The 14989-nt window shown below is 42.3% G+C and overlaps 1 protein-coding gene across 1 annotated transcript in view; it reads left to right on the top strand.

The window, feature by feature from the left end:
* mrasa (muscle RAS oncogene homolog a) overlaps nt 1-14771 on the top strand; it is a 16984-nt gene extending 2213 nt beyond the window's left edge. The window contains exons 2-6 of the mRNA XM_005743724.1: nt 7313-7580; nt 8353-8506; nt 9938-10037; nt 10389-10468; nt 12025-14771. Coding sequence (XP_005743781.1) covers nt 7388-7580; nt 8353-8506; nt 9938-10037; nt 10389-10468; nt 12025-12124 — 627 coding nt within the window. The 5' untranslated portion in view covers nt 7313-7387 and the 3' untranslated portion in view covers nt 12125-14771. The remainder of the gene's footprint in view (nt 1-7312; nt 7581-8352; nt 8507-9937; nt 10038-10388; nt 10469-12024) is intronic.
* The last annotated feature ends 218 nt before the right edge of the window (nt 14772-14989 follow it).

The following is a 14989-nucleotide window of genomic DNA, read 5'->3' as shown; positions in this document are numbered from 1 at the left end:
TTTTATTATTTCACAATATCGAGTCTTGCAGGAAAAGCACGCCTCTGGAGATGTGCTGATTTATGGATGCAACTGTACTGAAGCCCAGCAATAAACTACACACTTTAAGTCGTATTGAGATAGAAGAAACGGGAGCTACACGAGTGTAAAAACAAGCCCGAGTTTCTCTTTATGCTCATGATTTAACGGAAGAATTGCACAATTAAAATAAAAATCACTATTTTATTGAGGCTGTAATCTGCATTATTTGCAGATTATCCATCATTTTTACTATGTTTTTACTTATTTACCTTACTAAATAAGGTATTACTGGTAAATGGGGGCTGTAATGACTCTTCCCATGACTCTAATCAAATATTAAAAAAAACCAAACAAACTTTAAAAGCATTTCATCTTTCTTCTAGTACAAAGACGCACTGCAAACATCACATTTTAAAGCTGCTCCCTGACAGCAGTTTGCATGCTCTGTTATGGTAACACCAAGCCGCCGCGCCCCGGAGCTGCTTTGATTTATGACAGGAGCGTGTCTCTGTCCTGGGAGTGACTCTGGATCAAACTGACACACATTGTTGAAAATTTATGGATTATTTTGTATTTTCAGGCTGCACATCATCTGTTTGTGCAGTTTATGTTTAAATAAGGTCACCAACAATGCTCTGAGACCAGAGGCTGCTAAGTGGTTGTGACCTGCAATCATGTGATTAGTCATTTAGCGAGCTGTTCGCACTTTGTCCTCTCAGCCGTGGGGTGTTTGAGATCTGAGCGTGAAACGTGTTACTGGAGGAAATGCGTCGAAGGCGGGAGACTTTGATTGATGTGTTCCTGTTGGAGGCAGTCGTACAGTCAAACACCGACTGCCAGAATGAGTTTAAAGCATCTGACTGTGAAGTGTAATTATCAAAGCCTGCTGCTGCTTAAATAATCATTACTTTGAAGCAGTCTCAGCTGTGCAATAAGACGTTGGCTTGGGGATAGCATCTTACTCCACACGGAGGCTGCACGTTCTGTTTCTGTGCAGCTTTTGCTGCGTCTGCACGAGTCCAGCGTTTTGGAAAAGGTTCTGGAAATGGTGCTGAGCCAGTTCTAGCTTGAAAACAGAGCTTGTTTTTAGTGTTGATGGGCAGAGGCAGTCTTTTGAAAACCATTACTCATGTGCTTCCTGGCTGGATGGTGTCAGTCACTACATATCCTTCCCAGCATCCCCACACCCCTTACATGACCCTTTCCAGAAAAGTCCTGTACTGCAACTACTCCCACCCAGTCTGTCTCACACAAACATTTTAAAGTGCCCAGTGTACATGACTGGCTGTGTGATTATTCCACAGTCACCCCCTTAAATGCTCCTCGCCTCCCCCTGGCCCCCCACCCAGGGGGATCAGTTCACTGGTGGGAACGTAACCTGCGAGCTGACCTCAGATCGCTGTTCTCCTCCAGCTATAACATGGCTTTAACTTCACTTTTCTCTCATCTTCATTTCTGCTCAGTTCGTTCTGGCTTCGAGCTGCTTGGTTGGTAAAATTCACGGTGGTGAGGTAACACACCGCCGTGTATTTTACCAACCAAGCAGCTCGCTCGGCCATTAAAGGCTCGAGCCACAGATATGTCCTGAACCAGTCGGCGTGATGCTTGTCCTTGGACTGTGGCGTTACCTTAATAATGTTAGCGTTTCCTGTTTGAGGATTAACACTGTTAACATGAGACTCACAGGCTGTTTGCACTTGTTTTTTTTGTTTTTGTTTTTTGCAGCCTGATGTTTATTATTTTGTCCCTGAGCAGGTTTGTGTATTTAGATTTTTGGCTAGATGGCAGGACTGTCACACATTATAAATGGTGGGAGCTGTGCAGTGCCTTCTCTCCCAGATTGAACAGGTGAGATCCTCACTGCTGTTATTTTAAGCCGACTGATTATAGACTGTAATTTCTAATTAGAGGTAGTGGCATTCTCAGCTATTAGCTGTTAGTTTTAAGGGTTTAAAAAAAAAAAAAAAAAAAAAAAAAATATAAGCAGTTTTCTTTCTTTAACGCACAGTTATTTATGCACTCCTTTATTCTCTGCTGCTCTGTGCTCTGATCAGCTGGTTGGCGTCTTTATGGCTTTCCAAACATGCACGATTGAAGGAAGTTTTTACCAGCTTATAGTAAAAAATAAATAAATAGATTTTATATAACTGGCTGTTATAAACTGTGATGCGATTAGATCATTACATGGTTAATATGGGTCGGGCACTGATTTCACCCCGTTGGGGAGTTATCTGTGGATGGGTTCAGTGGCGGGCAGTTCTCTGGTGAATTACTGCTTTTCCTGCTTTTTGAACCCTGTTTCTCAACAAAAAGTTAGTTTCAACATAAACAATTATTATTCTTGATCAACTTCAGCAAAATGTAAATTTTCGAAATGGATAAGTTAAAACGTTAAAGTGGAATCTGTGTGGACTTTATCGCGTGTTTAACTTGGTGAATTATGGTTTAACACTTCATCTGATTGATGAGTGTTGATATCAGCAGTACAGTGCAGACCGGGGCGTGCACTGCTGTGTTCCTTCTGTGAGTTATGGAGCTGCTTTGTTCCCACGTGAAGAGGGAAATCCCTTGATCCTTTCCCAACAGCAACTAGCCACGTCTCGAGCCCAGGGAGACTTTCTGCGAGGGCAGAATATGAGGCTCAAAACACACCAGCTTCATCCATTTTCTGTGTAAATGCACACACCAGCAGAGTGTAAGCAGATGTGCTGCAGATTTACTGGCTGTGTGAGGGATGAGGGGGGGAAACGGCATTTTATGGTCAGCTGGGGCTGCCGAGTTCGGTGAAGACATGAGCGAGTGCTCCTGTTTGTGTCCCACAGGGCATTTACTGAAATCATAGTTGTTGTGATTTAATTTTGTGGGTTTTGGACTCGTGTAATGGGACACACTGTAGAAAACTGTAGTTGTAACGTGCAGTTGGGTGTACTTTTAACAACTTGGAATGAATGTGGGAGGAAATGCTTTTAGAACAAGTGAGAAATCAAAGGTGTGTCTTATTTTGAAAGAATCTATTAAAGGAGTGAACGACTTTCTCGTGTAGCCCAGTGGGAAACTGACATGAGTTTGGGTTAGAGTTGGATTGTTAAACCTTAAACCTGCCTTCTAGGATTTCTTTAGGATTATAAACCATGACTGCTTTCTTAGCATAATTCCTCCCCTAAAATCATAATGTTATAAATACAACAGGGATGGTTTTCCACAGAGGAATGCATGTGTGATCTGAGCACAACTTTCATGTTTCTTCTTTGTCACTTAACACGAGTAGGCAGTAAACCAGCTGCCTTACTGAGACAGTCTCTCATCCTGAACTCCTGCTCTGCAGCTTTGAGGACAAAACTGGTTTTGAGGGTAGATGATGAAGGACTGTCGCAACAACAACCTGACCAGTGAGCGAGCTGCTCACAAATACACAAGACTGGAGAGTAGAAGGGCCTCGCACAGCTGATTGGAAAACACGTCAACACTTAACTTAGCAGTCGAAGATGACGTTCTCACAGACAGACAAATCTATATTTAAAAAAACAAACAAACCCTTTGATGCTAATGCTTCCCGGCCATATATTATATTATATTTTGCTACAGTTGGCTAGTTAGCATCTCTGTCCTGCAGCTGATGCCAGGTTTGAGTAAAACACAAGTACAGTCTGTTTAAAGTGAAGTGAAGTGATACCTCAGAAGTGTCAGCAGATACTGTTTTGGGTGGTTTGTAACACGTTGTCCTTATTTTACAAATTTAACACACTTCTCTTGAACACATCAAACATTTTAGTCCTCATGTTATCGCTCTCTTTTTCTCGATGCATGTTATTGTCCAAAAGTCAGGCGAAGGTTAAGGGTTATTTGTCTCTTTTGTGCTGGGGTTAAGTGGTTTGGCTAGTTTGTAATAAACAGATTCTCCACAGAGTCTTCTGTGTGGTTTCTGATGTCACCTGTCGTTCTGTTTTTCTAAGGCACAGATGCAGTTGTAGGGAGATGCCACCAAATAGTCTAAGAGTGAAATCAAGATGAACCTGATAAGGTTTAGATGTGAGTTGGTTTCATTGAGAACACCAAATGTATGACTGGTGTAAAAACCACAGCTGTAATGTGTGCTGTGGTTTCAGAGTGCTTCATGAGGTTATTTGTTTTTCTTCAGTCATAGATGGCTTTTAAAGTGGAATAGACCCCTATTTTGTGGCTTTGACAGCCATCCAGACATCTAAACGACTGAAGAGTTTATTTTTATTTTTTTGTTTTAACATCAGGAATTTGACTCAATCTTTTTGCTTAACCTGGCTTGGCATTGCAAAGGAAGGAAACATCTTCCTTCCCTCCATTGTGCTGCAGGAAAGGATGGACTTTAGCCAGCTGACAGCTGTTTCCTGCACGATGGAGGAGGAATGGGTGTGTGGGTGGTAGGAGTGTTGATGCTAGTGGGTGAATGTTTCTCTTTTTTTATGCTTTTATCTCTTGCTGCAGTTTAATTAAAACTGTAAATCTGCAGGTTTCGTTGTAATGTGAAAGTCTGGTTTTAATTTTATGTGTTATATGTATTTGGATGGCTTTGGGTGCATGTTTTAATATCTTTGCAATAAAATTTCATATACTTAATGTTACCAATAAAATGACCTTGGAGCAAATTTCTCTTTATGAACATTGGAGGTGTTTCATTTCTAGCCAAAGAGTCTGGAATGATATCAAAATAATAGGAACCATTTGGATAATTTATTTTATTTATGTTGAGGAAAGCTCCCCAAACTAATGTTTGTTTTTTTTGTTTGTTTTTAAAAAGGATACATCCTATTTAAATTTGTTAATTTTTAAAAATATTTGGTATCTACAGATTAGCAGTGCTGGTATCATCAAATCAGCTTTTATAACATCAGCAGACACACTTTTTTTTTTTTTTTTCTGTGGAAAAATCCTTTAACTTTGGAGCTGTGTGGGGATTTTCCTGCACGTGCCTCATGTTTCAACATTCTAATGAGATTCATATCTGGGTCTTTTTTTGCTTTTGAGCCATTCCAGTGTGGATTTGCCAGCGTGCTTAGGATCATTAGCCTGTTACAAGGTCTACTTGGAGTTCAACTTCAGCTTTGATACTCATGGCCTCAAATTTTCCTCAGATGCTTCCCAATACAAAAAAAATGAATAGTTGAGTCAACGACTGAGAGCTGTCCAGAGGCAGCAAAACAATCCAGAACAATAAGATTTCCTATCGTCATGCTTCAGTTACTGGCAAAACGACTCTCTCTGATTGTTCTGTTTCAAAAGGCCTGCTCTTTGTACCCTCAAGATCAAACTGCAGATTTACTCCAACGCTCTTTCTGGACAGAAAGGCCTCTTTGGCAGGTTATCTTCATGCACACTCTTAAAAGATTGCAGGTGCTTTTTCTTTATAAGCAGCAGTTGGAAGAGCGACCTGTAGAGCCTGTGATGAAATTCTGGGGCTCCATGGTGGTTATTTGTCTGACATGTGAAAGATTCTAGGTTTGGGAGGGGATGACACACAAACCCGGTCTCATGGGTGTTGGTCACTCCTACTAATGGTTCCAAATACAGGTAAATGGGAGGGTTGCATTAGGAAGGGCACGCAGAGGAAAATGCTAATTTATTAAAGCTCACCCGTCCTGAGCTGGCAGCGTCTGGGCTGACTGTGGCTGTAATTTGGGTGTTGTGAATGATGAGGAAAAGTTGGTTCCAACCTGTGCAGATCTAATTCCATGAAGGAAGTGTTGTGCGATTATTTGTCTGCTCAGATTATTTTTAAAAAACTGTTTTAATTGTATGCCTGGAGTTAAGAGCAGTCAGTGTCACGCATCAAAAACAGGAAGCGAACTAAAGCGGCTCTCTGTGCAGCGACTCAACACCACGCTACAACATTTCTGTCAACTTTGTCCTCGTACGGCCCGACTTCCTCCGCCTCACTCCTGCTTCCGATTTCTCTCACCCGCTTTCCCGCTCTCCTCTCGTGACTCATTCTTTGTAGATTTGGGAGCTTCGAGGACAGCTGTGGTCTGAACTTTCTGCCACGACAGACTGAGATAGCACGGTGGATATTAAAGCTCCAGCAACAAGGCGATGCCTGATTCGAAGCACATAATCTTACGACTGAGTAGCAAACAGGCTGTTCTCCTGTGGTTTAAGTGCAGAATGCCTCTGAATGATTTGATATACTGAGCACTGACGCCTCTCCCACAGAAAGCTTCAGTTTTACCCCTTAATGTTGAAGTTTATTTTTGTTCTTAAAACGTAATTAGAAGCTCCAGCTGTACATCTGTGTTTGAGCCGTCATATTTCTGTGGCTTTGTTGTCGTCATTCATTTAGTTTTGACTTGTGAAGCACACGCAGGAAAGCTTCCCACTTAGATTTAAAATGTGCCAGCTTACAAAGATGCCATATGCACGCTCTAATGGTCGTCTGTTTCACGCAGCAGCAGAATGACAGCATTTTCTTTTTTGTATTTTTAGAGGAAAGCTCTTAATTTGAAACCGAAGTATTTTGCTTGGCAGGGATTTTCCTGTGTGGTGATTTTAGCTGCTTGCAAAGGAAGCGCTCGCCTATGTTGTGACGATTGTGTGTATGTGTCGAGAGAGAGAGAGAGAGCTCTACCTGATGCTGCTTAAGTGACTCAATGTTCGTATGTTGATTCATGGTTTTCTTAACTACTGCAGAATATTTTAACAGGGTTATCTGCTATAAAAAGCCAGGCCAGGAAAATCGCCTTCATGTTTTTATCCTTGGTTACTTTGACACAGTCATCTGCTGTGATGCTCACACGTGTCAGCTTTGTTTCTATACATGGATATAAAAATATAGACATGTACTGAGACAGAAATATTCTAATTCTGATCATTTGAGTCAAAATTGAATCGGGAGCTTGTGAATCAGAATTGAATCAATTATAAAAATCTGCGACGATACCCAGCCCTAGCTGTAACCCACCGATGTGTAAATCCACCTTGTGTTGTCGCTGCTTTGGGCTTTCAGCCCGTGAGCACATGCCGCTGAGCTTGTTCCTCTGGTGGGTGCAGCTCTGGGACGAACTTACTGTTACTCAGCTATGAAAATAATCCAGCGTGAGCTGAGCTGAACTCTGCCTTTTGGCCTCTCTTGCTCTAGTTTTCCCATCTTTGTTTTTCCTCTTTCTGCTTTGATCTACATCTCCTGGCTGTGCTCTGTCTCCATGGTGATGTAAAACCAGCCTGGGGGGGAAAAATAAAAATCTTAACACATCTCTGGCTTGTTCTCTCCCTCCCTCCCTTTGTTGTCAATCCCTCGTCTCCCTCACTTGGTTCTGCATTTCAGCCAGCCAGGTGCGTCTTGTCAGCCACCTGCTATCCTACCTACTTCCCACCTTTACCGCCACTGTAGAGGGTAGCCATGGCAACCAGCGCCGTGCCAAGTGACAACCTGCCAACGTACAAGCTGGTGGTGGTGGGGGATGGGGGTGTCGGGAAGAGCGCCCTCACCATCCAGTTTTTCCAGAAGATCTTCGTGCCAGACTACGATCCCACGATTGAGGACTCGTATCTTAAACACACAGAAATAGACGGACAGTGGGCCATACTGGACGGTGAGTTCCAAAGAACCAGACAGCTTGTAAATCTTCTATGCTTCTTATTTTTCCCTCCTTTTGTTTCAGTCAGCACAACACATCCATCATCGTGCCACAAGTTAACATTTGTTATTGTTCTTCTTTTGCCCGTAATTACAATCCTGCGGCAGCTGTCTACACTGAGCTTTATATAAAACATCAGCTGTGGTTTTTCCATGTGAGAGAAACTGTGTACAATTCCATAATTTTATCCTCTCCCTTTATAATTACTCAATTTATATTTAAAGGATGCAAAAACACCTGAAAAACAGATCATTTCTAAATTGTTCTATCATTGAATATGTTCAGTCTTTTGTAAGTGAACTTCTGACCTTTGCAAAGAGAAATTGTCACTTTGTGATGCAACTGTTACGCAAGCGTGTAGCTAAGCCATGAATGCACTCAAGATAAGGACAGTGGCCCACAGACCCACGTAGATGTACAAATGTGTTTCTCCCAGTGTGCAGCGATTGTGCTGGTGGGGGGGGGCATGAAACTAAAACTCACATGTTGTAGTGACAGGACGTCCACAGTGGCTCTGATAAAAATCACATTTTAAATACTACTGATGTTTGTGTGTGGATCAGTTTTGTTTTAGTCTGATGTATTTTTAATGAACATATGCATGTTCAAAGTGCGATCCTTGCATCAGATGATGCTCGGGGAGTATTTCGTGTACTTGTGTGATTTAAGTGAAGAGCCCTGAGACCCTTCTCAGTGTATTAATGCATTTGTCCCGAAATGGACACAGTACTGGACACGGCCGGTCAGGAGGAGTTCAGTGCAATGAGGGAGCAGTACATGAGGACGGGAGACGGCTTCCTGATCGTCTTCTCGGTGACGGACAAGGCCAGCTTTGAACACGTTGACCGATTCCATCAACTCATACTACGGGTCAAAGACAGGTAGGAGCAGAAAAATAAACACTTGGACAACAAAATTAAATATTCTTGCAAAGTCTTTTGCATCAAAGTCTTTTCTTTGTTTCTCTTGGAGCAAGTTTTGCAGCTAGTTATTAAAACATGGCTTTAATAACTAGCTGACTACGTCATAACAGTGAGCCTTATCAGCTGAAGATTATACAAAGAAATGAATGCATGGTGCGCTTCCTGTATCAGTGCATTATAAGCATTTGTTTATCCATATATAGGCAGTTTAAAGTTTTTCAAGTTTAAACTCCCACACTTTTCCAAGTGGGCTTTTTTTTTTTTTTACAGTGTGTTACATGAGAGCACAGAGGATAGTATTTTTTGGGTGGAGAGAATCACTTTTTAGTGTGTTGGTGACTGAACCTGTTTCTTGGCTTTGGCTGGACTGGGGGGTTTCAGAAGTCCTCAGTCAGAGGATGGTTACTGCTAACATGGTGCCAAGCAACCTGAGAAGGTATTTAATCATGAGAAACGCTTGAAACCACTGGTGCCACGAACGTTGATTGCACTGTGTGAAAGTTGGAGGCAAGTTGTATGTAGTTTATTTTATTGAACCTTTTCTTTATACTGTTAATCTCATTCAGTATAAATGTCTCATTACACCGTCAGACAGATCTGTGTCAGGCAGTGTCATAAATGTGCAGTCAGGGCTGTCTGTGTCATGTTTGGTCCAAAGGGAGACAAAGAACTGAAATGTTGTGAAGTAAATTTTGCCTTAGATGTCATATATAGCATCCGATTAGGTTCCCCTTTCCATTTAAGGCACATGTTATCTTCCAGAGAGTCTTGGTCTCTGTCCTAGTGTGCCCTTATGAACACAAAGGGTACGCAGTTCAAAATGTTTGTTTGCAAAAGCTATACGAGCAGTCTCGGAAAGCACCAACATTTCAACTGAAAGTCTGTGTGAACCACTCTGTTAAATATAGCAAAAGAGGAAGTAGTTCATCATATTCATTAAAGACCAAACTTTGCCCTCGCTGACTCGGGCCGCGCTGAGGGGTATGGTTATCATGTGATTTAAGGGCGGTTGAAGATGAAGGTCTCCTCCTTTCCTCGCTCTTGCTCACACCGACGGAACATCAGTTATCTCCAAAGCTGAAATCTGTCGTCGTCAGTTCTCGACCGTGACTGACAAATAAAACTGAGTCACACGCAGGAAATGGAAAAACAAAAAAACGGAACTGAACGAGTTGGAGTCTGTCAAAATTTGCGCTCATCAGCAGCTGATCTATCCCAAATTAAACATGGCCTGTTTTTTAGTGTGTTAGCGTTTCAAATGCAAGCGAGAATTAGTCATATCCTCCTATGACTAAGCATTCAAGGCTGTTTGAAACATCTGTACGCGTCGATAAAATATTCAGTACTACAGCGATGCATTGCATCTCGACTCTGTCCTTATCGTCTCAGGGAGGCCTTCCCCATGGTGCTGGTCGCAAACAAAGTGGACTTGGTCCACCTAAGAAAAGTCACAACTGACCAGGGGCAGGAGATGGCTGCAAAGCATAATGTAAGTAGTCTTTCCTTAAGCATGTGTCCCTGATGACTTATTACCGCCTACAAACAGCATCAGGGTTTTTGAATTATGCAAAGCTTTAAGTTTCAGTGTTTTCATGTTAGTCCGTAATAAACACAGGTCGTGTACGGGGGCAGAAAAGACCAGCGTTCAAGGAAACGAGCAAATGGCAATTATAGGCCTGCAAGCTGCTACTTCTCAGCTTGTTTAGACAGGCAACAGTTCTGAATGCGATTAATGCTTAATCATTATTGGTCTTTCAGAACCATCACAGACTTGAACTGCACATTACTGTAAACTTAAACACCTGACTGAGCTGCTCATGTTTCATATTTGTTTCCTCAGATAACTTATATTGAAACCAGTGCCAAGGACCCCCCAATGAACGTGGACAAAGCCTTTCATGAACTGGTTCGTGTTATAAGGTAACCTGAGGACCTTCAGATCTTTGAAATAAATATGCTGGGATAGGGATGCACTTTATGTAAAGATGGGTCACCGCTGCGTGAAAGGCAGCACTTCATTAAAACAGATGGAACAAAAATCGTGGTACCGCCTGTGAGTGCAGGTTAAAACTGCAAAGGAACGCCGACGTGTTCCCGTCTCATTAAAGATGAAGTGAGGTTTGTTTTACAAGACACGAATTTCGAATTCTTTTACAAAATCCTCCCGACAACAGCGCTCTGTCCTAAAGGCGTGTGAGATGGTGTGGAGGGGGTATTAGTTTGAATGCTATATACCTATGTGGTATGTGACTTTTGTTGCCATGATGCCAGGTCTCTCTTGGAAATGAGATTTTTAATCTCAATGAGATTTTTTACCTGGATAAATAAAGGATTAAAAAAAAAAATGCCATGGCTAATATGCACATCTGTGACGGTGCTGTTAATCATAAACTTGGTAAAAGGGTTTTGGATCAAAGAGGCATAGATGATACCAAAACATGACTATGCAGCTCTAATTAAAGGAGTCTGATCTGCAGTCACCTATAACAAACAGCATGGCAAAGAAAACCTCAAAACTCTGGAGCAGCTGAAATCTCATATCAAGCAACAGTAAAAATGCATCAGCTGGCCATAAAGCTAAAGTGATGCAACGCAGCGCAGCGCTGGACTGTGAAAGTGTTTTTAGGAAGGATGGGGGGAAAAAAAGGGGGGGAAACAAGACCAAAGCCACTTCCTGTCTTGACCCGTGTAATTTCAGAAGAATTTGGTTTTTGTATGTGGTCACATCCTGTTTATAAGTCTGGCCGAACACTCGACAAGTAATCCCTCTCGTGGTGTCGGGGCTTCGTGCTCGTTACACAGCAGCAGATCAGTGCGTTCTCTCACACGTTATTAAAAAAAGAAGATTACTAGACTTGTGGAAAGCTCTTATTGTGCGTTTGCCAGCTTGTAGCTGACTCATGAGAACACTCTTCCTTTGCAACACATTTGGAGCTCGATGAATCAACACTGCCCTCCTGTGGTCATACTTTAGACATCCAGTCACCAGGGAGGTTCACAGAATATTGAATGATCTGCCCTGAGCACTCATGAAATGCTATACTTAATCAGCAAGAGCCAGTGCATTGATTTATGGATTTATGGGTTCTTTTATAGCAGTGGACTCGGCTCTGTCTCGATTCTGGAGACATGAGAACAGGAAAACATTAGACACACAAGCCTGGAGCTCAGTAAAAACAGTGCAAAGGTTATAAAAAGAGTTTTATTAAAGGGGCGTAATGTACTAGTTCAGGGGGATCATTGCAATTATCTGCTGTTTTTAAATTTGATTCCCACTACTCAGAAATGGAAATCAAAAGTAAAACTTGGGAAATTGACCTTGTGGGTAAAATTTGGAGATTAAAATGACGATTTCCTGAGCTGGAGAAAAATGATCATTTATATGAGATAATTCTAAAGTACAAAGTTAAAGTTTTGCTTTCAAATGATTAAAAAAGAGGTTTATGCCTTTTCTTCTTCTTTTTTGCTGCCTGCAGACAACAGGTCCCAGAGAGAAACCAGAAGAAGAAAAAGAAGATGAAGTGGAGGGCGGAGCGTTCCACGGCCTCCCACAGGTTCCACTGCGCCATATTGTGACCAAGCTCATCATCTCCATCATCTATCACGCGCACACACACACACACGCACACACACCAACAAACCTTTGGATGTCAGGGAACTCCCCAGCAGTGGTCAAACTACGGGAGCACAAAAGGGACTGGGGGTTGGTTGAGGAATGACTCGATGGATCCAGGAAGGATGAAATTGATCTGAAATGTTGGACTCTGCCCCTCACGATGCCTCGGACTGAGCGCTACGCCTGCCCCCCTCACTATATGGTCCTTTTCAAAGGTTTTTCTTCTTTCTTTGAGAACCTCTCCCCATCTGTACTCGTCCCTGAAATACATAGTTATCTAATTTATGAACTTACTATGAAACGTGGCACAAGATGACAAACTGTCCGGGAAAGACAGAGGTCAGAATCACCTTGGACTTGGAACCTTTTGTCCTCTTGAGCAAGGGAAGGAAAAGCAGCGGTGTTTGTGGTTTTGACTCCCAGCAGTCTGTCCCCACGCACCTTCAATTCCGGTGGGAAAAGCTCCGACGTGATGCCCGACGAGGCCGGCTTTGGATCTCTGTTCTTTCTGCAGAGCGGACGAAGCCGAGAGTGGTGACAATAGATGTTGTGCAGTGTCGTCGATACGTGGACGGTGAGCCCAGTGAGTATAGTGAGCGTGAACATTGTGGTGATGTGGTTTGGAAATGTCAGTTTGGAGGGCGGCGAGAGGGCAAGTGAAAGAAACGTGTCATATGTGTCAGTGAATGCTACGAGCAGATCAGCAAGTGTTTGATTATTGTTAAAGAGAATACTGAGACCGGTTGGTGTGGCGATCTGTTAAAGGCCTTGTTTACACTCTTACGCGGGACTAGTTTCTCACGTGCAAACAGACGGCACCAGGAGCCACTTTGTCTCTAAGTGTTTGACGGTTGGTTCGGTTGCCTCTTCAGTCATCGTCGTCGGTAACGAGTGCAATCTGTTAAGTACTGTACGATCAGCTGTCCTGATACTTTTCTTTTCCTCCCATGTTTTTATAGCTGAAATATTACAGAAAAATATGATTATATTTGATATTAAAAACACAAACTGTGGCAATGTAAACAGATTCAGTGCTGTTTTACAGAAGCTCTCCAGGAAAGTCTTAATGAAATAGAATAAGGGATAACGAGAGCTTCGTGATTTGCGCTGGCCACTAACCAAAACCATGTGATGTCACTTTATTTCAGTCTCGAGGCTGTTCAGACTGCACCACTGAATTCAGGACTACGTCATAAGATAAATCTGTGTGGGGGGTAAAAACGGTAACCTGGGAATGTGTCGGCGGCGCGGCGCTCCCAGGGCTGAAAGCCATGTTAGCTTAGCCACAGACCACGGTTAGGTGTAGGGAAACTGCACACTAGAAGCAACAACACGCTCAGTGACTCGGTGCTCGTGGTCGTGCGGTGGATAGGAATGTACAGTTTAATAATATACGAAATGGCTCGTACTGTTAACGCACTAAAGTTTCAGCTGACACTTTGCTCTCTGGATGAATACGGACTCTTGAAGGAAGGAGTGCATCTTTTTTTTTTTCTTTTTGCACTTTTAATACGATTTCTCACTTTCCTATCGGCATGTTGTTTTCTTTCTGAATCAGTAATAGAAGCGAGGAGCACGGTAACAACGTCTGAATGTAAAAATAGGGAAAACGAAGCGAGCTGATAGGTGTCGTAACGCTGTGTGCCTGTTGCCTCCGTGGTGATTGTAACAGAGTAAAACTAGGATGGGACTAAAAATATTCAAAAGGTATTAAAAAAAACGTTGTTCGGTATTCAGTTTTGAATTTAAGAAGGCTGCCTGTGAAAAATCATTTATTAAATGACAAATTCACCTGAGCGTGGAAGTGGGAATCGCCCTCTGCTAAAGGAGGAATACAACATTGACAGTACTGATCGACATTTACTGATCAGGAGTTTCCAGAAAAAGACTCCAGCTATTACAGAAGCAACAGACTCCAGGAAAAAAGAAGAAAAACCGAATGTGTTGAAAATGTTGCATCATGTGTGTTTGATACCATTTTGTATTATTGATATGAATCTTGTGTGTTTTATAAGGAATTAAATAATTTATTACTGTCTGTTACCTCAGTGTGTCCCAGACCTGGACAAAAAAAAGCTCCCCACTGTGTTTGTTTTTTTTATCTTGGAGATTCTTCACATTTGAGTCTCATATTTTGGACCAAGATGAAAAACCTGTTTGGTCCTGAGCTGAAAAGGCATAAGGAGCTCTGCTTTACTGGGTCCAAGAAATTTTCAAATTTCCTGGTGAGGCTCGTGCTAAACTAAGCGAACTACCTGCTGGTATCTGTTTTTTGTCCAGAAACATTTGATTGCTGCCTTTCTCGGGTTGATCAAAATCCCTGAGGAATCCTGAAAGGGCGATTGTGAGTAAATGAAGAGCTTCTGTTTAAATTATGTAACCGATTTCAGTTTTATACATCCCGAAACTTTGTAAGTGAATGAAGGTGGAAACTTTTACATTTGGTTTGCAAAAAAGGAGTTTTCACAAGTTGTGTAACGTGTTTTTTGGCAGGTCTGTTGTGTTCTAACTGGCTGTGTCAGACTGAGGCGCTAGACGAGGCACAATCTGTGGCCTTCTTCTCTAGCCTCAGGGGTCGATTATATTTCAATAAAATAAATAACAGGACTGTGATTTATCTTTTTAGACACTTTTTGGGTGGGTGGGGTGGATCCGTAGAATATGCAGTACTCTCCTGATCATGTGATCAGAGTGGCGTTCAGCGGCTGCTCGTGTTTCCTGTCGCCTTGCTCGCTCAGCAGAAGCTCCCCTCATTAATCTTCAGAGACGTCACACTCCATCGACTTCAACTGTGAGAATGCTGAAAGCTTCACTTTTGCCTCGTT

Source organism: Pundamilia nyererei, unplaced genomic scaffold, assembly GCF_000239375.1.
Source record: "Pundamilia nyererei isolate P.nyererei 1_Seehausen unplaced genomic scaffold, PunNye1.0 scaffold00135, whole genome shotgun sequence".
Lineage (NCBI taxonomy): Eukaryota > Metazoa > Chordata > Actinopteri > Cichliformes > Cichlidae > Pundamilia > Pundamilia nyererei.
This window is presented reverse-complemented; position numbering and strand designations above follow the sequence as displayed.